The sequence below is a fragment of the Drosophila melanogaster genome, chromosome 3L, assembly GCF_000001215.4.
Source record: "Drosophila melanogaster chromosome 3L".
Classification (NCBI taxonomy): Eukaryota; Metazoa; Arthropoda; class Insecta; order Diptera; family Drosophilidae; genus Drosophila; species Drosophila melanogaster.
The window spans coordinates 19,754,192-19,780,441 of NT_037436.4; the positions used below are offsets into that span (position 1 = coordinate 19,754,192).

At 41.4% G+C, this 26,250-nt stretch overlaps 3 protein-coding genes across 8 annotated transcripts in view, besides 2 other annotated features; 1 reads left to right on the forward strand and 2 right to left on the reverse strand.

Annotated features, from left to right (window-relative positions):
- The window catches only part of CG42637 (uncharacterized protein), a 74,043-nt gene that overhangs the window by 34,665 nt on the left and 13,128 nt on the right, over nucleotides 1–26,250 (reverse strand). For all 3 annotated transcript variants that reach the window (NM_001007096.3, NM_001007095.3, NM_079441.4), the window contains one exon: nucleotides 25,849–26,088. The gene's annotated coding sequence lies outside the window, so the exon portion shown is untranslated. The remainder of the gene's footprint in view (nucleotides 1–25,848; nucleotides 26,089–26,250) is intronic.
- The window catches only part of Gyc76C (Guanylyl cyclase at 76C), a 42,627-nt gene that overhangs the window by 3,249 nt on the left and 13,128 nt on the right, over nucleotides 1–26,250 (reverse strand). For all 4 annotated transcript variants that reach the window (NM_001170003.2, NM_001170004.2, NM_001275134.1 and 1 more), the window contains 13 exons: nucleotides 25,849–26,088; nucleotides 3,872–4,097; nucleotides 3,534–3,731; nucleotides 3,345–3,410; nucleotides 2,506–2,718; nucleotides 2,277–2,431; nucleotides 1,982–2,204; nucleotides 1,741–1,912; nucleotides 1,504–1,664; nucleotides 1,093–1,383; nucleotides 699–1,031; nucleotides 416–581; nucleotides 40–346 (listed from right to left, as the gene is read on the reverse strand). In NM_001170003.2, coding sequence (NP_001163474.1) covers nucleotides 40–346; nucleotides 416–581; nucleotides 699–1,031; nucleotides 1,093–1,383; nucleotides 1,504–1,664; nucleotides 1,741–1,912; nucleotides 1,982–2,204; nucleotides 2,277–2,431; nucleotides 2,506–2,718; nucleotides 3,345–3,410; nucleotides 3,534–3,731; nucleotides 3,872–4,039 — 2,453 coding nt within the window. In that variant the 5' untranslated portion in view covers nucleotides 4,040–4,097; nucleotides 25,849–26,088. The remainder of the gene's footprint in view (nucleotides 1–39; nucleotides 347–415; nucleotides 582–698; nucleotides 1,032–1,092; nucleotides 1,384–1,503; nucleotides 1,665–1,740; nucleotides 1,913–1,981; nucleotides 2,205–2,276; nucleotides 2,432–2,505; nucleotides 2,719–3,344; nucleotides 3,411–3,533; nucleotides 3,732–3,871; nucleotides 4,098–25,848; nucleotides 26,089–26,250) is intronic.
- On the forward strand, nucleotides 6,218–7,626 carry Vtld (Viral tegument-like deubiquitinase). The gene has a single exon (NM_140889.2). It carries the CDS (start codon nucleotides 6,640–6,642, stop codon nucleotides 7,444–7,446), a length of 807 nt encoding a protein of 268 aa, NP_649146.1. The 5' UTR covers nucleotides 6,218–6,639; the 3' UTR covers nucleotides 7,447–7,626.
- Nucleotides 7,764–7,822: a mobile genetic element.
- Nucleotides 17,155–21,882: a mobile genetic element.

The window sequence follows — 26,250 nt, forward strand, 5'->3', positions numbered from 1 at the left end:
ATGTACCATTTATTTAATTACAAAGTTAAATTCTCTTACCGTATGACACTGAATTCGGGCCGCTCTTCGGGATCTTCAGCCCAGCAGTCCCTGATGCAGGCCAGTACGTAATCCGGACAGGACTCGGCCTCTATAATGGACTCCACTTCCGGCCGAAAGGGATCCTCTCCCTTGAGCGGCAGCTTCTTGACATAGTCTACGATTTCCTTTGGTTCAAAGTTAATTTGTCCGAACGGACCCTTACGACTAAATATCTCGTACATGATGATGGCAAAGGCATAGACATCGCCCTTCTGGCTGCCGTGAATGTGATTCCGCAGCAGCTCTGGAGCGCGCCAAAGTTGATCTAGAAATAGGAGATAGTTCGCAAACAATTAGTCAATCAAACAATCGGAATGAAGCTGCAATATCTTACTTCGATAATGCTGATGCTCCCCGATGGATTCGTTTTCGGCACACTGCCGCAACTCGTGCAGCCCGAAATCGGTGACTTGGAGCATCCAACGCGAGGTGACCACACAGTTTGAGGATTTAAGGTTACCATGATAGACGAGCTGAGAGTTGTGTATATAGATCATGCCCTGCAAGAAATTAAAATATTAACTGGTAAGTAAAATCTACACAGCAATTGCAAATTTTGACTACTTCATAACGCTCTTAAGCACCCTTTTTATTTGACAAACTGTAATTCAATATACCTTTATGAGGTCGTGAATAAGCGAGGCGATGAATAGATCGTCCAACTTAATGTCCTCGTTCTCAATGATGTCGTAAAGACTGCCTTTGGCACAGTAATCGGTGACTAGAAGAATGCGTGTTGGCTCCACGCTGGCGCCAATGAAGCTGTTGATGTTATCGTGACGCAGTTCGCGCAACAATCGCATCTCCTTCATGATCTCCCTGGATATGTCTCGCTTCCGCGGGAATTTCAACTCCTTAATACGAACCACGGCCCCGCGAAGGCGACCCGTGGAGGTAACAAACTGGTTGGTCCAGCGGGAACCATAGCTCTGGGCACTCATCAAACTGACCTGTTGGTGGCAAACAATCACTTATAAAGGTAAACTACCTGACCACAATATATCGACTTACTTTGCTCGGTGAGGAGACAATCTCGTTGCCAGAATAACCCTTTATTTCGTTCGGATCGATCTTCCAGAGTAAGCCCTCAATCTCCAACTCGATCTTCCACTTCCGATATATACTCATGGTGATAACACCTGAGCAGAAGAGCAATACGCCCAAAACCACAGCGGCGACAGTGGACGTATAGTGGGTGTCGTCCTTTTTACACAGCTCGTTTGCAAAACCGCACATCGGTTCATCTGCGGGCTTCTCACCGCCCGATGGCCAATCTATGGAGCCATTGATGAGCTTGTACTCCTGTCGTATGCAACAAAATATGAATGATGAGTTAAATGATGAAATTTCGTGGGACACGCAAGATAAGCGGTAACCAATTGAAAGAAAGGCAAACTAAAAAAGAGAAGACGACTCACTCACTGGATGTTCTTCGCCTTGATGAAAGTAAGCTACAGGAACCATGTGATAGTTGCAGGGCATGTTGTTCGAGTTATTCCACTTGTGTGGCTTGTAGGCCAGGACCGAAAAATTACCCTCCGAATCGCCATATTGATCGATCTTAATTTTGGATCCAGTTATGCCTTCGGTGGGAAAAGATGAAGTATATCAGAGATATATTATTTGAAATAAAATCGGTCGGCCAGTGGATAAACTCACTCATATAAGTACGGTTTTTGATTATGGTATCGATTACACGTGTTCCGTTGCTGGCCACCTCGAAGATCACATCATCGGTCAAGACTCGGGTCTCCTCCCGCAGCATTTTGTCCACAGCCCAGGCATACAGCTTTACCGAATCGTACAGGTACGCGGCATAGATCGATATGAACTAATCGGAATCGAAAAGAAAAGATAGAATTTATATCTGCAGGGCTTTTACACATTATAATGCACATACCTTGCTAAAATTACTTTCTACAAACAGCCTGGGAATTTCCAAATTGAACGGCGGCTTTGAGCTGTACTTCTGCACTTGTTTAGTGAACTGTATGTAATCCTTTGTGGGTGGCGTGGATGCCACGACGAGAAGACTGCGGGCCATTTGATTGAAGTTCTCCGTGCTATGGCAATTGGACATGAATGTTATTTGATCCACTCTGCGCAAGTACTTTTCTGCCTCCCTGCAAAACGAGCAATTCAAGAAGCAATTTTTAAACCGCTGGACGAAAAGGTGTCTCCCCAAAATCAAGTACCTCTCGGAATAGACCATCATGTCGACAAAGATCACCATATACTCGCCACGGGCAAACAGACCAGCGGTCTCCATGGAACTCATAAAGTCCACCAGACTATTCGCCGCCCCCAGAAATACGTAGATTCGTGTGCGATTCATCGTGTTTTGCACCAGCTGTTTGCGGAAAAAATGAAAACACATACAAATTAGATTCGATTTGGGTTAAATTTCAATCATTCCTCCCTCACCTGGTACCAATACCCAGAACGACAGCAGTCCAGCATCTGCTCACAGCACTTGACTCGATTATCAATGAACGACTGCTTGTGGTTGATCGTCATATTTCTCTTGGTGGCCTGATCTTTCAGCAGATCAGCCACCGGACTCCACACATCCTCGTACAGAATGGAAAACTTATTCCACGCATAATATCGCAGAAGGGCAAGCAGCGACTTAACGACCTGAAAAACACGAGAGTGAGCAGAGTGAGCATCAAGTAAAATGTCAAAGGATTAAGAGTTTGATATGCGGAGCTAGCACACAAATCAACGGCTTTTATTTAGCTACGACATGGGATGACATTCTAGAAACACTAGGTGAACCACAACTGCAAATACTTTAAAGAGATTTGCCTATGGTGTTTGCGGTTAATGGATTTTACTCATTTCCTCGCTGCAAATATGACATACAAAATTATGAAAATTCATTTCAAACCATAAACAAGAAAACATGCTCTACAAAGCACATTTTTTCTCTGGTTTCTGCGAAGAGGGACCCCTTACCTAACATATGTATGAATATTAAAATTGAGCTAATCTTATTATTTTGTATTCTCACTACCCATTTCTTCTGGCAAAACATTGCATTGTTTTTCTCTTGCGGGCGTTCGTACTCTTCTTTTGTCCTTCTCATTCTGGCGTTTGTTGTCCCCGGTTTGAGGATAATCCGAGGCTAAATGGCTGTGCCTGTCGAGACTCAAAGCCACCGCAAGGAAGGCCACCCCGACCCGCCTCCTCGTCTCGTCTCGTCTTGAACCCAACCACCCACACATCCATCCATCCACCTGTTGCTCCCGGCTCTTGCTCACCTGTGTATCTGGCGGCTCGGTGCGGGCGAATGTCGGTATGGCGGATGCACGGTACTCTGCACATTTCTGTTGAAAGGGGGAAAACGAAAAGAAATAAGAACTTCACTTGCATGAAAAATGTGGTGCGTGAAATTGTCTGCACCCGCCGCTGCGGGGAGGCGTCATAAGTCAGGAGCTTAAAATACATACGTAGGAAATCATTGGAATGTTTCGACTCTGCGAGACGATGGCCTCCACATAGCAAGGTCCTTCCGGGCCAAAAATGGTGGCGATGCCATCGCATATCATCTCGGTGATGGCCTTGGTGGCCAGTACCGTGTCCCCCTTGGTGTCATTCCAGCGCAGATCCAGGTACACATTTGGCAGAAGATTGGGATCTTTGTTGACCTGTTTCCGGAACGAAAACGAAAGACTTTCAATAACAATTCTATCTAAAAAAAAAAAGGTACAACTTTGATGACGCAGTTTGAATACTATCGAGTTCAGATATTTGCTATTATTACAAATAAATCGAAGCTAGTACTTACCTCATCCAGGGCCATAGTCAGGGCACCGGAAATGGCCAGTCCCTGACGCGTCTTGAGATCGCCAGTGAGGGCCGTTAGGTAGCCGACAGTGAGGACGGTGCGATGATTGCTACAGTCGCGTACCGCCACCGACAGCAAGAGTAGTAGATTAAAGGGCCAACGCGTCATGGCCCCTTAGGCCGGGGCCGTTCAGCGCGACGCCTATGGGTCCCAACGGATTCTCACACTGCAATGATGGGAACGGAGAAGAAGGATCAGTTGAGAGTAGGACCAGAGACAGGAGCAGAAGCGTTGCGCGAGGAGCAGGACCGAGCCGAAGCTAAGTGAGGACGCAATTGAAACTGCCAAGGACCCCTTTGCATAATAAAAATGCATGTTTGACAAAGGCAAACACAAATAGAAAACAGCATGCTGAACGCATTTCAGACACTTGGCTTGATTCAGACGAAAGAGCTGCAAGGCAGAGAAGCTGGAAAGCAGCTGCAGTCCGACTGCCCAGGACACAGAGAATAAATTATGGCAGGATATAATATTAAAGACTCTAAAATAAATGTATTCTTAAGCAATTACGTTCGAAATTAACATACTATATCAATTCTTAGCTTATTTAAACAACTGCTTTACTCAAAAATACCAAACTAAATTGGGAATCAAGTAGGACGATTATTTTTCTCTGTTTATCAATAAGCTGGAACTGCTGAGTGTCGCAAAGGACGCAAAAGGGAAATGACGCTGGGTGTACTCCAACAGGCAACCGGATGCCAGGCAAGTGCCCACGCAGGGAAATGTCAAATGTTGGAATGTCCAACTTCAATATCGTTGACCACTCGTCCGTCGGCAGCCGAAACGAGCTTAGGAATTTTTTAATTAGGCTGTTCAGTTCTTTGCCATGGGAATTGGGAGCGAATCACTGATAAGTAGCTTATCAGCTACTGCAGAGGCCTTTTTCCACCAAGGAATGCCATATACATTCGTACATATGTATCCTCCGGAATGGAGGCCCATAATGCGGAGCGCACAGCTTGTTATTATTAATTATGCATGCGTTGATTTTGCCATTATGCAATTTCGTTTGAGGCATTAAATATATATATCGCCGGCGATTTCGTTTCAGACATATGTTTGTTATTATCCCTGTCCACGCCAACACAATCCCTCCCCACAGCATTGTCCTGATTGTTTGCGCTAAAGCGAAAGCTTATTCCATGGGATTGGATTACTCAACTGTTCGGTCGGATGATGGCGTTCATCCCTGTTTGTCTTTTTTTTTTTTTTTAACAGGCTCACGTGTAAGTTTAATTAAAAGAATAAAAGAAATGCGAAAGCCAGTATATAACGGAATGTAGGGCAACTATTTGATTATAGTTAATTTAAAAAAAAGTTGCCACAAACGACTGGGACATCGGTTAACTGTGGAGCACATTAAATTTCCAGCAATAGAACATAAAATTGATTAATATCGAATTGCTTTGAAAAGCCATAAGCTGAGTTTAATTAAAAGCAAAACCAATCCTTAAGACATGATAAGAGACTTAGGAAAACCTTAGGAATTCACAAATTTTCCTGATAATTTCAAACAAATATTCACGAGGAATTCAAAGTGTAGCCACTTAGACGCGGGTAATCTTTAGAGCACCCCAATCTCAATCAACAAAATGCTCAAGCAGCCAGCCATAAATTTGCATTTTCGACACACTTCGCAAACCATATTTGTTTTTGTTTTTTAAGCTGTATATTCTTCAATGTTGCAATTTAAAATTAGAACTACTTGGCTGGGCTAGCTAAATTTGGGCGCCACTGATAAATATTTGCGCACCATTTTGACACAATGCGAAACGCGTTTCCAAGAATGGCATTTGAATACATTTATGTGTGGCTAAGGCGGAAATCGTCTTTCCTAGAATCTAGATTAGCAGATCTTCTTGTTTAATACGTATATAGATTGGTCTATAAACAACCTATTTAAGTTAAAAAATACTTAAGTCGGTATCATGGATGTAAATAGCTGTTGCGCTGAAGTAGACAAAATCTAAAAACCATTTCAATTTCATTGATGAGTTTTTAACTAAGCTAATTGAAAAACTCTGAATGTACTCCTTTAGCATAGTAAGGTGTAATGCTCACATAGAGCTAGAACACCTTAAAATTTGTTGGAATAATCATATAGTTTCAACTATTACAATTACTTTAAATGTAAAATGGAAATACTATATTCAAGGACCTATAAGAACGTAGCAATACCTTTTCAAATTGCGTCAAATGGGCTCTCATTTTCATAATCAGATCCCCGTAGGTCTGAAATCTCACATCATGTTCGTTATTTGTCAGTTGTTGGTCTAGAAATTTTTGTCTTTCCGACTCGAAAGTTTTCACCTTTACCCGTCGAACGCTCCTCCGGCAAAAGACACTCAAAATTCGATGTTTACTTGAAATCCAAAGCCCGTGCTTAGAGCGTAGTGGAGTGGAGAGGAGTTGCGGCAATCCTGAGCTCGATCCCGAATCCGAGGACATAGTGCTGTTGACGGGTTCGATCACTAGATCCCCACATAAACCACCAACTCTATACCCACACGTGCGCCTTGAAGCCTAGGGGTCATTGCACTTGCGAACTATGTGACAGTGGCACTACGGAAACAGCGCCAGGGCCGGGTTTACCACTGCGTCTCCGGAGCACCAGGATCCGGAAACGCAACCTAAGATTAAGACGTCGCTGAACACAGGATCCGAGGACCAACAACCGATCCCCGGGCGATCAAAAACCCGGCGCCATGGCCATTCACGAGCAGATCGACAACCTGAACATCTGGTGGTTTCCGCGCGACTTCTGTCAGTCGCGATTCGGGGAGTTCCAGCGGAGCGGCACCAACTCCTGCACCATCATTTCCCTAATACTGGCCGACAAGGTGGCCAAGGCGGACAGATTCTATCACAGGGTCTCCGATCTGCCGCTGCGGGGATGGGAGCTCTTCGGCAACGCCATTAACGACGGAAACAGCGTGTACCACAATGTGATTACAACTAATACGCCGCACGCCAGGAATCTCAACCTCAACATTCCGGATGCTATCGCCGCCATTCGGTCGCAGCACAAGATGAACTTCCGGCTGGAGGAGTGGTTTTACACGCACATGGAGGCCGATCCCAGCAATCCCATGTACAACCGGAACGTTGCTGTGCAGTTGTCGCGGGTTTTCCAGATAACACTCCAGATGTTCCAGCACGCCAGCGTGCGAAACAATGTACCCACTAACCTCTTCGCCGCCATCATAGCGGACAGTCGAACGGTGATGGTAACCTTCGATTTCCGAGCCTCGATCGTCGCCCTCTTCGACTCCCACCAACACGGCCGGGATGCGGGAGCCGTCTTCGCCCAGTGCACGCTCGAGAACATGGACGACCTGCTCTTCTGGTTCATCAGCATGTTACACAATGTCTACTCCAGCCGGCCCTCGCTCTTCGAAATCTCCTTCCTCAGCTCTCAGCCGGGGGTGGCCAAGAACATTCCGCCGGCCATCCAAAAAAAGATTGCCGCAGACCTGAAGAAGCCGTTTAAGATGAACATGCCTAAGCACTAATCATGTTGCCAGGTTTACTACAAAGTCGCCAACATCCAAGGACGTCGATCTAGGCGCGGGCCAACCTTTCGGAACCCATTTTTGGGGCTATTTTAGGACAAAATCTCAAGTTTCATATAGCAAAATTTGTGTGTTAAGCGTTTAGAAATTTAATTCAAAATTCTCTGTTGACCATCAACTAATAAATAACGAACTCCAATTTGCATTGTATCCTTAAAGACAGATTTTGCAAGATTTAGCTATATGGTAAGTCTAGTCTGTTCAAGGTTGATACAAGATTGATTTCCGACCCTATAAAGTATAAGTGCAGTCTCTCAATGTCCGTCTGTTTGTTGTCCGTATAATCATCGAAATCTTAGGAGCTATAAACAGTTAGCTGGAACTGCTAAGAAGTAGAAACTTCTTGGTCGTTGAGCTAAGTAACTGGTATCAAAGAGTCGGACAAGAGGACAATAATGTTCTCTATCGTTTAGTTAAAAGTTCTTTAAGGCACGCAGTTAATCGTCGGATTCAAAGAATGAAGACAATATACTTTTGCAAGTCACCTAAACAACTTTCCATGTTGTTATGTACATACATGTGAACGTATGAAAAATTTAACTCCTAATTAATGCTGAACTAAATAATGATATAGAAATTATTTAATTGTGAGCACGTATGTATTTACCTTTCTGTTGATATTTGCCTATTTTCTATTCCTCTTACCTAATTACACTTGAGTAAACAATTAGTTCGGGAGAGCCGAACATCTGTGTGGGGGATTTTATGCATTAGCGGATGTGGGCTGTTTGCTGTTTTGGCCACCCCAGCTAACCGAAAGTCGAGTGGCTTTAATAACAAAGGCGCAAGAGTTAAAGTTGAACTTTGTAACGGGAATCGAGCGACGAGTATGCGGTGCGCGTGTGGCTCTGCCGTATTTTTCTCGACTTCTAATCAAAATGAGTTAAATAAACACATAACGTAACCTATTAAGAACTTAGTACGTGACAACAATTTAAATATTTATAAAGTAAACAGAGAGTGCGAGAGAGAGAGAGAAAGAGAGAGCTAGTGAAGAGGAGAAGGCGAGGGGCAAAGGAGGAGCGTCTAAAAATAGAGCCACATATCAAAGAAAATATGAGAAACAAATCGAAAACCGAGGCGCAAGACGTGATAAAACGTTTAACGTTAAATGTGAAAAGCAGCCGCGGAGAGGCCAAAACAGAGAAATAGACAAAATGAGAGAGGAAATCGCAGAGGGAGAGAGCGTGCAACTGAGTTGTAATCAACAAATAAAGAGCTACAAGTTGTGTAATGTGAAAATATAAAAATCGCGTAGCCGCAACGTGGGCCGCATTTAACATGATGCTCTCTTGTTCTCTTGCTCTCTGGCTGTCTCCGTCTCCATCTCTCTCACTCCGTCCATCCTCTCTGTCGCACAGCGCAACAAGTTGCAGTCGGCGGCGGGGAACCGTCTTTATTGCACTTTTCAGACGAAGTTTTTTGCTGCTGCACGTGTGTATACACACATACATTCATACTTATGTATGTGCGTACAAATTGTCGAGTTGTCTAAAAATAAAACCTGCATACTAAAAATAGAAACCAGACGCGAACACGACAATCCATTGGCCGTTGGATAAACCAACACGACATTACATTGCACATATATCGACAAACAAACATCACCAGGGGAGCTCCTCGCAGGCAAAGTGGGTGAAGTGGCGATTTTTGAGGAACCAAAAATGTGGGGGTTTGCCAGGGGGGTGCTATATAAACACAAATATCACGCACCATCACAATGTGCGTGCTTCTGCCGCCGACAATTGTCATCGAATCCACTAGTTGACTCACTGCCGGGTGGGTTTAAAGTCCTACATCACCAGGCATACCGCCATACCATACCATACCGTATCATATCATACCATATCATGCCATATCATACCATATCATATGACAGCAGCATTATCAGTTTCACTTCCAAATCAATCTCGCATCTGGCTGATTTCTTTGTCATTTACGCGGATTCGGTGGACTCTCGATTTATTTCTTAGCTGATTACATTTTATTGGGGCAGGTTTGAATCAAGCCCTTACTCCTTTTATGATTTTCTAATTTATTAACGTAAGTATTAAGTTAATACTAAGTATTAACATCAAACAAAAATAAAAAAAACTGTAAAAATATTTACCTCCGCCAAAAAAATGTAGCTTGCTTTTCAGGGACATGGAATTTCTATGCCCCCTTTGGACCCTTTTACTCTCTATATTTAGCACATAAATAAGCTATAAAAACATTGTCTTATCGTATCGTACGATTCATACGATTAAAGAGCCATCGTGTTCACTGATAAAGTGACGAAAATAAGAACATATGAATACGTGTAGGTTCCTTTAGAATACAAACACATCCACGTGACTCAGCTTAATAATAATAATAATAATAATCCTAATCCATTATAAAGAAATCTTATAGATAACAACAGCTGCTGATAAAACCAAGACTTCGTACAACTTCCAATTCCCCTACGGGATTCAATTTATTTTCGATTTACGATTATTTGTTATTCGCCTCGGTGGCACAATCAGTTCAAGGACAATTCCACACCCACGGCGACAGCCATTTAAATCCTCTGGCTGCTATCAATCATCAACAAGTTAACCCCACAAGCGGGGACCCCAACAAACCCGTGCCACAAAAACTGTATCACAATGAAACATTATCTATCACCACACAGAAAACCCGCACGTGGAGAGACTCGGAAAAAGGGTTCAAAGGCCCCTATGAATGGGCTGAGATGGGGATGTTTGGCCTTAAATGGACCACCATTAGTTAGATTATCGAGCCCAAATGTGCAATTTGATTTCATCGTACTTCGAGACGCTTTCAGCGAGCGAGGGACCATGTGAGCGGGCCGTTTCTAATTAGAAGTGCGGGAAAAAGGGACTCCAATCCAATGATGAGAAGCGACGGAGGAGCCTTTAAATTTACGCCTCAATGGCTGACTGAAAATTGAGCGAGGATGCGGGACGAGACAGGAGGAGGACAGCACCCTGTCAAATGTGTATGACAAATGAAGGCCCATCTTGGTCGGGTCACACGAGCTCCATCGCCGCAAGGACACTCCATGCAACAGGACGAAGGATTGGCCTTTTCATGAAGGAGTCTTGTGAAAACGACAGCTCATGACAGGCGAGCTGATTGTATTGCCTATGACCCACAAATAGTAAGCAAATGACAAGGTACGAAATATACTATTTTGTAAGATAACAGTTCATACAAATGTAGTATTGGCACATTTAATTACTTCAATTGTTGATTATTAGTACACAAAAATTTGTTGTGTCTCGCACAGCTTGTTCTACTCATAACCTAATTAGAAACTTCTGACTTTTATTTCTTCTACTGCTCGGATTTTAGACCTGAAAAGATAGTTGAAAACATTTTTCAGAACATTCTCCATCCGTATGACACCCTGCAATCAAATTAGAACACAAACGAACTCTCCCCTTCATTTCACAAACATTTTCCACCTCTTCTCCTGAGTCGCAAATCCGTGATTCGAATTGAAATCGAGCATCAATGGCCAAATACAACCAGCATGCAATTTGTTGAATGAAAGTGAACAGAGTTCTCCTACAATAACAATTTCATGGAAAGGCAAACAGGGAAAACAAATGAGGCTTAAACTTCAATTTGTGCGTGATAAAAAAAAATTGAAATTGAAAAAATAAACAAAGTGGCTGGGTTGAGACAATTATTTACTCATTTCCATTGCTGATTTTCCTCAACTCGTCAATAATTCCTGATTAGCGGTGTTGAATGGGGTCTTTAACAAGTTTAAAATCCCCACACTTTTTTAGGCATCTAAAAAGCGTTTAATTGGAATTATTATTACTATTTTACTTGTCTTTGCTGACCATCATACCATCATACCCTTGAACTTTTGAAGTACGAGGCAAATAATCCTAGTTAACGTCATTGCTGATGTAATGGAAGAACAAAAATGGTAATCGAAAAATGTAGCGAAAAAGCCAAAGAAAAAACCATTTTCGCTTTTCCAAGAAAAAATCTACTTTTGTTTCAAATTCTTTGATGGCCATAATGTGCTGGGTAATTCGAATGACACTTTTTTTTTGGCTGGAATAAATTAAAGGTTGAAAACCCTTGTTCATTTCTCTATTCATTATTCGGGAGTAGAATTCCAAATATAAAACAAACTAAGTACTTTTGCTTAACGTTCTCTATTGTCGGATGAAATTTAATCCGTTGTTAGTTTCTTCTTTATTGCCATTGCTGTTTTGATGCTGAAATCTAAGTCCCTTTTTGAATCGCACTATTTCACTTCGAATTGTCTCTTGATGCAAAATTACGCATGCCAACAGCTTGTAAAAATATGCAATCAAATATAACTAAATAGACAAATCAACAAAAGGCACTGCTTTAAAATAGAATTAAATTCATATGAAATCTGCAGCAAATTGTTAGGGCTTCAAAGTGGAATTAGTCTCCTAACTTACTCTATTTATTATTGTAAATTATCCATTCAACCCACACTGACATGCCAACATCAAAATGCATTTCTGAGTGGAAAAGTGTTTCCAGTTAAGATCATTCTCGGCCTGGTTGAGATGGGATGAGGACGAATGTATGGCAGCATTGTCCGCACATGTGTTACAAATTTACCAAATTTCACTTTCAAAGAGACCAAAAGCGGCGCTGATGATGATGATGATGATGATGAGGCCGGGGGGTTATGGAAAAGGGGAGCTGTGCGATGCCTTAGTTCAGCAGCTCCAACTGAAACTCCATCCAACCCCTCGGCAGCCCCTGTGCTCATCCCATTATGAGGCGCCGCTTTGCTGTCCGTAAAAGGAGACAACCCGTGACGGCAGCTTTGGCATTTAACAAGCATGGCACAGCCCAAACGAAGCCACAAAGAGAAAGACACAAGTGCACTGCAAACAATTCATGGGCGAATGTGCTTAAAAACAGTGGAAATCCATTTGCTAACATTGTACATAATAATAATAATGTACTTCAACAGAGTTCAGCACTGTCTTTACCAAACATATTGAGATAGGTTCTTTAAATGCCTGAAAACAATTTACAATCAGGATCATTGTTGATAGACTTCTTGTCTTATCTACTGATACTGTATAAAAGACAAAACCATCTGTGCATCCATGTTTCTCAAATTCTGAACGATATTATATAGTACAGAAAGGTAAATTCATTTCTAGCATAGTGAATAAAGATTTATTTAAAAAATAGCTAGATTTTCAAAGTGTAGAGAGAGAAAACCGCGATAAGGATAGGAGGGGCGTTCCGACTGGTCCTAACCATTTTTGGACTGCGTTTCCATCCAAGTTGCAGCTTTGGGTCGTGTGAAAGTGAAGGGCTGCTTACAGTGACTTTTGAGGTCGTTTGCCAAAAATTTTGCTGAGTTCAACTCTGCCGCGAAGTGAAGCATTTATGAGCGGTGGAGCTATGAGGAGTTAGTTATGAGTGGCAAAGGAGCCTGCACAATCTGTGCTGCAGGTCGGCATCGCGGTTGGCCATCTCTGTCTACGCTCGGACCCTCTCGCTTCCTCTCCGTTTGTCATGCAAAGCAGACTGCGGAGCTGAGCTGAACTGAACTGGCTGCCACAGTGTTGGTGCTGCCAAAAAACTGGATTTTCTAAAAATAGACCGTGGGGAAATACTTGAATACGCGCCACATGTGCAACGGCCGCCAAAAGGCACAAAATACAACAGCAAGAAGGCACAACAACTCAAGTCAAGCCGAGTTGCAGAGCTCTCGTCTTGGCAAACTTAAACTCAAAGCTCATCTCGTGTTAGAAGCTATATCCCTACATCCCCATCCATCTACCCCCTTCCTCAAAAACCAAAAAAAAAGGGTTGAGTGCCGAAGGGAAACAGAATTTCCGAAAATAGTTACTAAGGGAGAATCCGTTCAGTTGGCAAATAAAATGCTACAATGCCTTTCGGCCATGAATACTTGGGATTCAACAAAATCTGTAAATGAAAAACGAAGGAAATCAAATCGCTTGTATGTCAGTTAAATGAACACGAGTTGGTCTTGACTAATGTTTGATTCCAAATGTTCTGCAAATCCTTATCTCTGGGATCTTCCTTATAATATTTATTATAAGTACGACAAGAACTAGTAAAACAAAATTTTATGTAGTTACTTTCAGTGTCTCATTTATTTTTGAGTGCACAAAACCTAATAGAACTAGCCTGATCGCATCTGCTGAGAGTCCCCAACTAATATTCTGGCTAAATTGGAACTCCTCCAGTCCTAATCATAAATGCAGCAAGAAGTTCCCCTATCAAGATTATCCAGTTTCAACGCCTCTCTTCCTCTTCGCCATACCGCCTATTAGAAGTGTTTTCTATTTCATCGATGCCTTCACAGGCTCTCAAGAGTATTTCCCAGCCAATTCGTCGCGACGTGGCCTCGGCGTCACATCTGTTTACGTGCACTTGAAGAAATTGGGAATATCGTAGTCAAACCTTTTTTCTCTATTGCACTGAATTATTCGAAAGGAATATATATATTATTCAAATTGATTTAGAGTGCTACAAACATGGCAACACTTTCAACGACATTTCTATAAAATCCTCAGTTATTCGTTCTTCTTTCGAGTTCAATTGTTCTTTTCTTTTAATTTATTTAGCCATATTAGTTTGCTTTTGAATAAAAGCATAAGTTTTTAGGAGTGTGCTAGCCCCTTGCTCCTCAGCTGTCCTTCCCATCTTGTCCAGTTTGCATTTGTTTGGGTGACAGGGTGGCTGCCTGGCTATCTGGGTATCTGGCTGGCTGGCTGGATGGACTGGCTCCAACTACTTGGGGCTGGGTTGTCTTGATGGGTTTAACAATTTAACAAGTTCCATGCAAGTTGCTGCTGCTGCTGCTGGTCGTTGTGCTGCTGCCTCTGTGTCTGCCATTGCACGCAAAGTGGTTTAACTGGTATTATTATTATTATTTTTATTAACTATAGTGCCCAGTTATATGGCTCATTCCCGCCCAGCTCATTCTCTGCTCTCTGGCCAGCGTTCCAAGTCAGCATTCCAAGTCCGCCAAACCCACCAAAAACTAATTTCAAATCTTTCCCCCCCCCCCCCCCAAGCTGTGTGCAATGTGGCGTATACGTAATAATTCCTTGAGCGTTCGTGAGGAAACGCTGTTCATTAATATTATTGTTCTCCTTTAAGCTATTAAGTCATTATGTAAGGCGACAGTTCCTGTCGAACAAAGATATATGTATGTAAGAAGTGCGAAGGGCGCAGCGCGATAAGAGTCAAGGGTAAGTATGAATCGAGTAGTACATTCCTCAAGTTGCAGCTGTCAAGAGATGGTTGAATGAATGTTAAGCCCAGCCGAGGGAAACTTTAAAAGGTTCTATGGAGGAAAAGCAGCAAGGATTGAATGGGTGGATATTAAGCAGAATGACAGCGGACAAATTGGAAATTCAGATCAGTGTGCAAACAAAGTGTCAATTAAACAAACCTAGGTAATTCAATTATTAATGAAAGTGAAACTTATAATAATCATTAATTAGTATTTTAATCAGCCGCAATTACCGAGCAAACTCAAAATATTTATAGAATCAAATTCAATGTTATATAGCAACAGGTATGATGAACGCTGAGGGTTAAAAGTCCACCTGTCCCAGCTGACATGAATTATATGTGCTTTGCAATCTGAAATACTTAAGAACCAAAAGATTAGAGGCGCCCGTAAAACATTAATATTTCCATTATTTATACATCATTCTAAGAGTTGAAAACTCTTAGATCAATTTAGATTGATCTCCTGGTGTTATCAAATCAGCGACAAGCAGACACAAGCCTCAGTAAAACTGGGACGATCGTGGCTGACTATATAGTACGATTCTCCATATTCCTCACTCTTACTCGGCCGCTTTATTCACCTCCCCGGGGCCCTGAGCTCAGCGCCAAGGCCATTTATAAATACTCCAAGCTAAAAATAACATTTGTTGTTGTACGCCTTGCCATATATACATACATACATATATGTGCGTGATTGTTGTTCTTTTTAAGCAAACAAAAAAAAAGAGCAACAAAACAGCAGCGATTAATGGCTGAGCGATATGCAAACAGCAAATGGCATCGGCGACTCGTTTCGTTCTGAACCCAAGTCGAGCCAAGGGTGATATCCAATGCACAAAGCCGAAGGCAAAGCCATCGCCAAAGCCAAAGATCCCAAAACGAGCAGAAGACTGGGAACTCAAAAATCGCCGCTGATATGGCTCGATGTTTTATTAATAAGTTTAGTGTCTACACATGCCAAAGCCGCGGCTGTGCGAGCGACTAAAAAAAGATTCGTAGCCCACATTTGATGGACTATAACTACATAAATATGTATACTACGTATATATCAGCTCGGCCAGCTCTGCCAGCACTCCAGACCCGGCATTATCTCGACCCAGGTTCCATTCGCTTTATTTTGGGGTGTTGTTGGCTGATAACACACGGCCAGCTGCCTTCCCCACGTCCTTCCGCCATCCAACCACCACGATCGGAATATTTTTGCACATAAAATATTATTAATAGTATATATGTATGTATATACGCGGCACAACATACCATCGGGAAGGCAGGCGCTGAGCGTCTTTGATTCCCATAATCATAATCATAGTCAGAGTCATAGTCATCGTCATAATCATTATAATGCCAGGCAACCTGGTATTCATGGCAATTCACTTTTGCTCTTTTCGGGCGCCTCCAAATATCGATTCCATGCACCTTCATTCCACACACTCAATCACCCACTCACACACGTGTGTGTGCACATTAATAAATACGAAATTTATGGTTTTATGGTTTCCCCGAATATAACTGTTCAGTTGACTACGTACGTATGTATGAAAATCCGATTCGAACCTCAAATGAAAATATTTCGATAAATGAACAGCAAATTTGTTTTGCTAGAAAGCTGGGTAAGGAAAATGCAAATAAATATAAAAAAAAAAAACAAAAAAAAAACAAAAAAAAAAAACAAGCGAAATAGGTGCAGAGTCAGTATGACATTTTGATTGTGTAGTCACCTACTGGTGATTCGAGGTTATAGTGTGTTCCGTGCAACCACAATTAATGGCATACCCAACACAAACCAATCTCACAAGGTGCATGGAAAAATCCCCTAAAGTCCTTGATTTCTCATCATAATATATAAGATATGTAGTAATCACCTCTTGACAATCGGAAAGCCGCAATTAAAATTCTGCTTTTAAGGACAAAGAATCCCAACTGAAGGGGGATTTCCTCAATGGCAAATAGTTTTGGCCAAACAAATTGCAGTTTAAAAGCTGCGAAAATAAGGCCAAACGCAGGGGATTTGAGACGAAAAAAAACGCAAACAACGACTTATCCTTGCTATTCGTTTGATTCCTAATTGATCGGAATTAATATAATTGGTCGGCCAGTGGCGCCAGCAAAGTGCTAAATACCAACCACCTCCAACTAGAGCACTCTATCAATTCGTTGTCGGCCGTTCTCTATTTATTTTGTTATTAAATAATAAGACACAAATTAATGCAATTTGTTTGCTCAACCCAACAACACAACCGAGCTCCAACCGGGCGGTCTCTCAATTAACCCCCCAAGACGAAGAATTGCTAGGGCGAAAAGTGAAATGAAAGCAGAAGGCAGAAGGAAGAAAGAAGCAAGAAGACTGGCGGGAAGACAAAAAGCTTTTTTTTTTTTTTTTTTTTTTTTTTATAATTTTTTTTATTATTTATTGAATCTTCCCTTTGTGTTAAGAGACTAACAATAAGTGTTCAAATCTTAATCTAACTTAATTAACTTTCACTTAGTGATAGTTTTTTTTTTTTCATTAATGCCCTAATAAGTTTATTGCTGGGCTGGGAGGTCGTTGCGGTGCAGCCGGCTTTGACTGCATACTCGGATTAGTTTTCTTGCGAGGGGATTTGTATGGGTGGTCAGCTTTTCGTTATACTTCGTTTTTTTCTCAGCTATTACTTCGATTACTAATTTGATTTTTAGGTCTCTGTGTATGTTTTCGTTTCGAAGGTACCACGGCGCTCCAGTGATAATTCTCAGAATTCTTGACTGTGCTCGCTGAATAATGTCTATGTTACTTCTGGATGCGTTGCCCCACAGCTCGGAGCCATAAGTCCAGATAGGTTTTAAGACGGAGTTGTATAGAAGAGCTTTGAACTCCAGACTAAGTGGAGAGCGAGCATTTATGAGCCAGTGGAGGTTCCTTGCTTTAAGTTTAAGATGTTTCGATTTGGCTTCTATATGTTTGCGCCAAGTGAGCCGCCTGTCCAGATGAACTCCCAGATATGTTACCTCGTCGGCTTGTGGAATGCATATGTTATTCAAGACCAGTGGTGGGCATGTTTGTTTGTTTAAGGTAAAGGTAACCTGCTTGCATTTTTGAACATTTATTGAAATTCTCCAGTCGGCAAGCCATCGTTCTACAGATGTTAAGTGTCGGGATAGGAGTGCCGTGGCTTTTATTGGGCATTTCGAGCGACTGAGTATCGCGGTATCATCAGCGAACGTGGAGGTTGTTAGATTGTAGTCTATGGGGAAATCCGCCGTATACAGGGTGTATAAGATTGGACCCAGTACACTGCCTTGCGGCACTCCAGCTTCGATTGCGCAATCGCGTGAAGTGCTTGTATCGCATCTTATTGCAAACACTCTGTTATATAGGTATGACTTCAGTAGCTTATGTGTGTTTTGGGGCAACAGCTTGATTATTTTAAACAAAAGTCCATCGAGCCACACTCTGTCAAATGCCTGCGCGACGTCTAGAAAAATGGCTGTGCAGTATTCTCGATGTTCAAAAGCAGTACGAATTTCTGACGTGATTCGGTTGACCTGTTCGATGGTTCCATGTTTTTCTCTAAAGCCAAATTGATGTGTTGGAAGTGTGTTGTTTATTCTAAGATGAGGGCTAATCCGAAGGAGTAGCATTTTTTCAAACAGCTTTGAAAGACATGTTAGTAAGCTTATCGGTCTATATGATGATGGCTGCGTTTTATCTTTTCCTGGCTTTGGAATCATTACTATGGTCGACTTTTTCCATTTTTGAGGGAAGTATCCAAGCTTGGCGATTGCGTTGAACAACAGGCAGATGTGAAGAATAGCACACTTTGGGAGTTCAATGAGCATTCTTGGAGTTATTAGGTCGTAGCCAGGCGATTTTCTTGGGTTCAGTTGCTCTTTGATAACCTTTGCTAGTTCACATGGTCGGAATTCAAAGGGTTCTTGAGGATCTAGATTGGCTGCTATTAAAGGAGGGAGAATAAATGTGTTGGTAGAGGGATTTGGTCGGAATACATTTTGTAAATGGTCAGCGAAAGCACTGGCTCTTTCTTCATCACTTCGAAACCAGGTGCCAGAGGGACTTCGGAGTGGCATAATTGGCGCTATTGGAGTCTTTAGGTTTCTGTGAGCTCTCCAAAGAGGGTACTTAGTGCTGGTGGGAGAGAGTTGCTCGATATATGAACGTTGGCTGTTTTTTTCCTCTTGTTTGAGAGCATTGGTAAGCCTGCGTGTGGCTATCTTAAGCATGTGCTTAGTAATTGGTGATCTATTAGACTGCCAATCCCTTCGTAGGCGTCGTTTATCTAATACCAGCCGCTCGATTTCGCGATTAGTTTTGATGTAGTTTGGTTTTGCATACGTCACTGGCGGGGTTGAAGCCTTTGCAGCCGAAACTAAAATGTTTTCAAGAGTTTCCGTTGACTTGTCTATATCCTCCTTTGTAGATAATGCCGTCGTTAGTTCTATGTGTGAACAGACATACTTTTGATACCTTGGCCAGTTTGTTCTAAAATTTGTGAGTCTATACGGTGGGTCGACGATGTGGGGGCGAGTTAGCATATTTAGAAAAACAGGTGAGTGATCTGATGATAAATCTGCTAGTGCTTCGGCGGTGACCATGTTGCGGGGGACATGTTTAGTAATTGCAAAATCGATCAGGTCTGGGATTTTTCTTGGGTCTGCTGGCCAGTATGTAGGCTTACCCGGGGATACATAGTCTAGCTTGTTTTCTGGCTTCGTAAGCGCATTGTACAATTGCTTACCCTTTGGCGACACAAGTCGAGATCCCCAATGGGTGTGCTTGGCGTTATAGTCACCCGCTGCGATGAACCTGTCACCTAGTGTGTTAAAGAATTCCATGAATTGATCCTCAGAGATTGGAAAGCGCGGTGGGCAGTAGACTGCGGCTAGAGTCGTTGAACCATTGTTGAGTTGTAAGGCTATGGACGTAGATTGTAAGTAGTTTTTGTCAAAATTGTTTAAGTGGTGGTGTTTTATGCGATTTCTGATGAGTATTCCAGTGCCTCCATGAGCTTTACCATCTGGATGATTTGTACCATAGAACAAGTATCCTGGTATATGAAAATTGTTTTTATTTGTGAGGTGCGTTTCTGATAGTAGCATTACGTCGATGTTTTTTTCGTAAATGAACTGTGTGAGCTCTTGTGTATGCCGTGAAACGCCATTTGCGTTCCACAGAGATATCCGTAGGGAAGCCATTATGGGGATTTTGAAGATACAAGAAGTTGAATCAGGATATTTTGGTTTTTCATGAGCTCTTGCAAAGTATTTTGCATGAACGTCATGAAGTCTTTCATGCTTTGCTGTAGGGATAGCATCATAGCTTCGATGCCACTTTGTTGTGTTTGTTGGATGTTTGTCGGTGTATGTTCGGAATGAGCAGTTCTTGTCGGTGGGGCGGGCACTTCTAGTCCGGATTTTAGGGCGCTAGCGAAAGAAATTGTTGGAGTAGTGCTTGGGACAGTTAGGGGTGGTTGAAAAATCGGTTGCGGAGAGTAGAAATTGACTTTGTTGTATGTATGTGCTGTGGCAATACGTTTGTTTAGGCGGCTCTTCAATTCTTTGTACACCACACAGCCTCTGTAGTTTGCAGTATGTTTTTCCCCGCAGTTACTGCATTTCTTCACAGACTTATCGTCCTTGTTTTTGGGGCAGTTTGCGGTAGTATGAGGTTCGCTACAGACAACACATACGGACTTAAGGGTGCAGTATGCCTTGGTGTGGCCGTATTCTTGGCAATTAGTACATTGAACTGGATTGATACGTTTGTGCGGCTCCTCCACGGTGATCCTCCGATGTAGCAAGTACTGTAAATTGTATATTGGGTGCACTTCGTTTTTCTTTAGTGCCTGGAGCTCTGGTTCGAGTTCTATTTTGAATAGTGGCTGCGGAACTTTGTCTTTGTTTAAAATATTAATAGCTGTCTTTGCAGAAAAGTTTTTGGCCTTCAGAGCCTCAATTATCTCAGCTGGTGTCACTGTTGCTTCAATGCCCTTAAGTACTACCTGTAGCCCTTTGCAACTTTTTAATTGGTATGTGTAGTAGTTTTTACCAGCATCATTTAGGTATTTAGTCACTATACGGTGGTCTGCTTCTGTTTGGATCTGTAGTTTTATTTCATGAATATTTCCTTTTTTAAGTGGGATAATGTGGAACTTGCTGTCACCAATCAAAGCAACGAGTTTATTTACAAGTGCATTTGTACTTTGTTCTCGTATGAAAATTGGTGGAGGCCTGGTCTTTTTTGGTTCCCCTACCGTTTTTTCGTTGGGTTGTTCGGTCGCAGAATCAGCCAAGATAGCATATCGGTTTGAATTATTTACTGCAGAGTTTTCATTGCCGTTGTTGGTTCGATTGATTTTGGGTTGATTACCTGCCTTATTGTTTTGAGGGCTGAGCTTTCTCTTGATTTGGATGTAGCGATCCATGCCAGTCTGCACAGTCGAAATCGACTTCTGCTTTTGTTTTGATTCTTCTTTACGTGCATTATTGTTGTTGCAAACGGTCAGTGCTGCTGAATTATTTACAGCTGGCACAGCGATAATTAGTTGGGCCGCTGACGAAGTTGATGTTGTGGCAGTTGCCAGTGAGGTCACTGCACTCGTTATTGCAGTGTTACAGTTACCCGGGACGGTCGTTTGGCGCTGCGAGAGGAGCGGGGTAGGAGAGGCGGTCTCTTCGCTCCACGACTTGTGAGCCGAAGCAGGCAGAGAGGGAGAGCAAGAACGCGGTCTGTCGTTCGCTGAGGGCAAAAGTTTCGAGTTAGTTGAAGGTGAGGGTGCTCGATCACCGATTTGCGGTGAGACGAAAGAAAAGTATGCATTGTTGCGTTGTAAAGAGAGCCGGCGCTCGTCTTGTTCACATTGTCGCTGAGAACGTATGTCGTTTTGATTCATTGTTCTAAGTCCACATATAACAATTACCAGAACAATATGGAATAATTATTTATTTTAGTAAATAATTACTATAGTCAATAATTGTTAGTTGTGCAAACTGCACTTTACACTTTGTGTTTAACTTTCACTATACTGTTGTAGTTTTTAGAACTTGCTATTCGTAGCTTGAAAGAAACACGTCTCCACCCGAAGACTGTGGAATGCCGAATGTGACAAAAAGCTACTTATATTTTCTGATTAGTCATTGTCTGGCCACGCGACAAACGAAAAGTAGAAAGCGAAAACGCATTAATTAAGCAGTTAGGCGGTCTTCGAAGATTACAATCGCCACACATAAGAAATGCCCGCGCAAAGAAGCTCATCTAAAAACGTGCCCAGCCCAAATGGCGGCACCTCTGGAGCCCAGAGCTCCTCAGTTCCCCACGCCAATCCAGCGATGGCCATTGATTTGCAGGTCACAAGATAACAATGCCGAAACTCCAAACCTTAAAAACCTCAAATTTGACACTACATGATAAATGGTTTTCAGCTTTTTTCAACTGCTTTTTCAGCTGCTAGTTTTTATTGATGCCAAACTGGATGTGGTTGTTTTCGATTTGTTTTGTCTTTGCTTTTCTTTTCTGTCAGATTCAATTAATTGGCATTTACTTAAATTATCCGATGAAGTCGCCCAATCAAATACTCTTTAAGTGTAATTGGATTTTTGTCGGCTTTTCCAATAGAGCTCAATTATACTTAAGTGGCGTTATTTTGTCTTGAAAAAGATACTCTCTGCTGACTCCCAAGGGTTCTGTTTTGGAACATTAAGTAGTGATCTTGCAAAACGTTTTTTTTAAACTTAATATAATCAATGCTCTATGTGAATCAAAATTTGGAAATGATGGAAGCTCTCAAAAGAAAGAGTGTAAGATTCTGATGAAAAAGTGTAGATCTATGTGGGGAATCCCACGCAGTCGGATCTAGAGCAACTATTTGATTGTTGGAGATTTTTTCTAAAATCCATCCATCAAATTCCCATTTGAAGATGATATGATCCACGCTGCTTTATCATCGATTCAGCTGACTGAAATTATATCCTGTTCATTAATAGAATAACATCATATCATTAGTATGGTTGCACGTCTAAACATTATGTTATAATCAATCAATTTTCAAATCACTGTCCGACTAGAAAACCTAATTAACACAAAATACATTTGTGAGTTGAAATGTCGGTAGTGTCAACCATGTTTGCATTACTTAACCCCTGCGACCGATGAAAGATCCTTGCCCCACAGCCCACTCTCAATTGACTTTTCTTGAGCTAATTCGATTGCGGCCCGACTCCCAGTGGTTTCCATTGACTGATAGAGCCCATTGAACTTGTAACCGCCAAAGCTTCCCTCCGCCGCCAATCAAAGGCAGTTAGCATACGTTTTTGACGTAATGCCGGAGCAGCCAAGTCGTCGCTCCATTCCATTCCATTCCATTGATTGATGGACTCGACGGCTCTTCGGCGTGGGTTTACACATATTTTTAAGCTAATTACCCGGCGCCTCCGACTCCAATCAAGTGCTATCACATTCGCCACAAACACTGACGTAAATTATTGAAAGGCGAACAGAATTACTTGTCGTATACCTAAATAGTACGTACGTACGTACGTACAAGCGAATCACTTGATAAGAACTCAAGATAACCAAATGATTTCGTCGGCAAACAAAAACAAATAATTGACTGAGGGCGAAACGAAATCGAGTTGAACAATATAATCACTTGAAAATGTCAGTTATAAGACCACTCAGCCCGATCTATTGAGCCAAAAAAAAAAAAAAACGATCCATCGTCTTAGAATCGAATTTCAAGTGTTGCCATTGACGTTTAATTGCCGCTTAACAAATTCATTCTCCTTACGCTTTGTTTTCCTTTCGGCTTTGGATCCGTGAATAATGACAGTTAAAGCTTGTATTCATTTCACGAGATTTCAGTTTTTTTCTTTTTTCTTTTTTGTCGAACAAATCGACAGCGAAACTGAATCGAAACGGTAGACGATAGAGAATGAGTTTTGTTTATTTTTCGATTTTTCAATGGTTTTTTTGTTAGACTTCAACGGCTGGCTGTTGTATGGAAATTTGGCGCGCTTGGCTGACTTCCGCGTTACGATGAAAGTGAGTAGATAACTGAAGAAAAAACAAGAGATAGATATTGACTCGAGCTCGGCTTCCTATTCATAATTTTCAGTTCTGTTGTGATTCCGGATTCTGATTTAATTTCCAATAAAAACTTTATAAGAAAGGAATGGTATTTTAAAATAAAATTTTTTTAGATAATTCTTACTTGACTTAAGGAAGTTGGTGACAATATTTGAAACTGCATGCTAGCTCATCTAACGATATCTCGACATTTTTACGGACATACCAAAGGACAAACAAACGGACAAACCAACGGACAAACATACGGACATGGGATACTTTATAGGTTGGTAACCCTTAATTCTAACTTAGTTAGTTATAATTATTGGTATAACTATATCTGCGAGTGATTCGTGGCTATTCGTTCCCGTTTCTTAAATGCTTATAGCCATCGTATTCCACAAATAACCTTGATCATTTCTTATATCAATAAAAATCTTAGCCGGTTCACGAAACACATAGAACTATAATTAGAAACCAACAAACAAGTTTAGGCAAAGCAAATAGTCAAAGATCATTAAACACCATTTAAATATTGACCAGATGTCGTCGTAGCAAGCTAAAATTAATTAAACACTGTGCAAAGATCTCGTCTATTTTTAGATTGCTCAGATTTGTCTGTTTGCCTAGACTAATCCGAGTGGTATAGGTCTGCCAACACCTTCGGCTTAATCGAACAAAAGTCTGTATTTCAGGCTTTATCCACCACACACGCCCCGCCAAGTCGGCTAATAAATAAACAACGAATATATTCCTGTTTTCATAATAATGTTTCGATATTTATGTATACATACATAGAGTCGAATGCCTGCTAAAGCGATATGAATGGAGACCCGACCGGGCGACATATCATATTACTAATCCCCGTTTTTTGTAACTGCTCGGATTCTATTTATAGAACGCGCCAATTCAGCGAGAACAAAATTTATTGTTTATATAAAAGTTATCTTTAAATTATCATTAATTTATCGTGCATAATATACTCGCGCTTTGTGGCTCTCCATGTCAGCAATATGTACATACATAAGCTCTGGCTACATTTGCGCCAGCGAATTTGCGATTGAGTGTCGCTAAATGGCGGGATCTTAACTATATTATACATAGTATGTATGCTGACATATGAGGTATCTCTTAGAAAATAAATGCGAGCTGAGAATGAAATGTGTAAATTACCGTAACAGTTGCTAATAAACAAAAGTTTACAGGGCGGTGGCGGGGCCGATTGAAGGTTTTCCAACTCGCGCTCGGATTAAGGAAATACAAGTTTTAAGATTTCCGCATAGTCTCCAAAGAGTTCTTTACGCAGTTGGTAACAAAAACATTTGCGATTCGCACTTGAAAAATAGTAAGCCGACCTTGTCTTAGTGCATTAACAAGCCATAACAAGAAGCCTTAATTTCATTTAACTTTTAATTGAGTTTGCCGCAACTTAGTTGCGCCGACTTACTTGGCTCTCTCTCTCTCTGCCTTGTAAATTTCTAGGAACTATAAAATAAAAGTAAAGAAACAGCAGTGTAACCATGAAATAGCCAATAGCTTTGTATTTGCATATCGAGCCGAGTTTTTAAACTAAATTGCTAAAACGCTTTTGGCTCTGCGAAGCTGACTGGAAAAAGTGGCAGAAACTCGAGCGAGTTCGATCGACCAGCGGCTGAATCAGAGAAATAAACGTCGAAACTTGCTTATAAACTCACATTCGTATAAACATACAATGACATATGTGCGATATATTTTGTATAAGAAAGTCGAGTTGTACTCATAGCACAATTTTTGCACATGTTCGTTTTCATTTGTGATTAAATAAGCAATTAACACATTTTGAGTAAATTGCAAGTCGCATTTATGTAAAATGTGGTAATGATACATTTCATGCATCTGATAAGAGATTGGCACCATTGAGAACAACAATTAAATGAATGTGAGCAATTTATTTTCTCCAAAAATAAATATTCACTGAACATAGTTATATACTCTATAAACATAATTAAAAAAACATCCATACTTACGCGATATGTTTGTTGTATAGTGTGTAAGTATGTGCTGCAATTGTTGGTGTAGTCGCAGCCACAGATCCAGGTATATTAATTTTGATTTCCGTCAAATAAATATAACTTCTTTTGTTGTGAAGGACAATTTTGGTGAAGGAAATATGTGGGTCGTGTTTCACCCTGAAACATATAGTCCTTGGAATCGATTTCAACGCTTTTCGTTGAAGGTATATTAACAATGTTTATATTGAACCGGAGCTGTAAAAATATATAAAATACAATTTTTCAATATTTTTGTTTCAATTTAAATAGTATATAAACATTGACGGAAAAAAGCGTTAAAGTTAATTGAAAATATTCGTCTGATGGGCGGAAAATCCAGCAATTAGCGAAGCGCCAAAGTTGTTGAACCGAATTAAG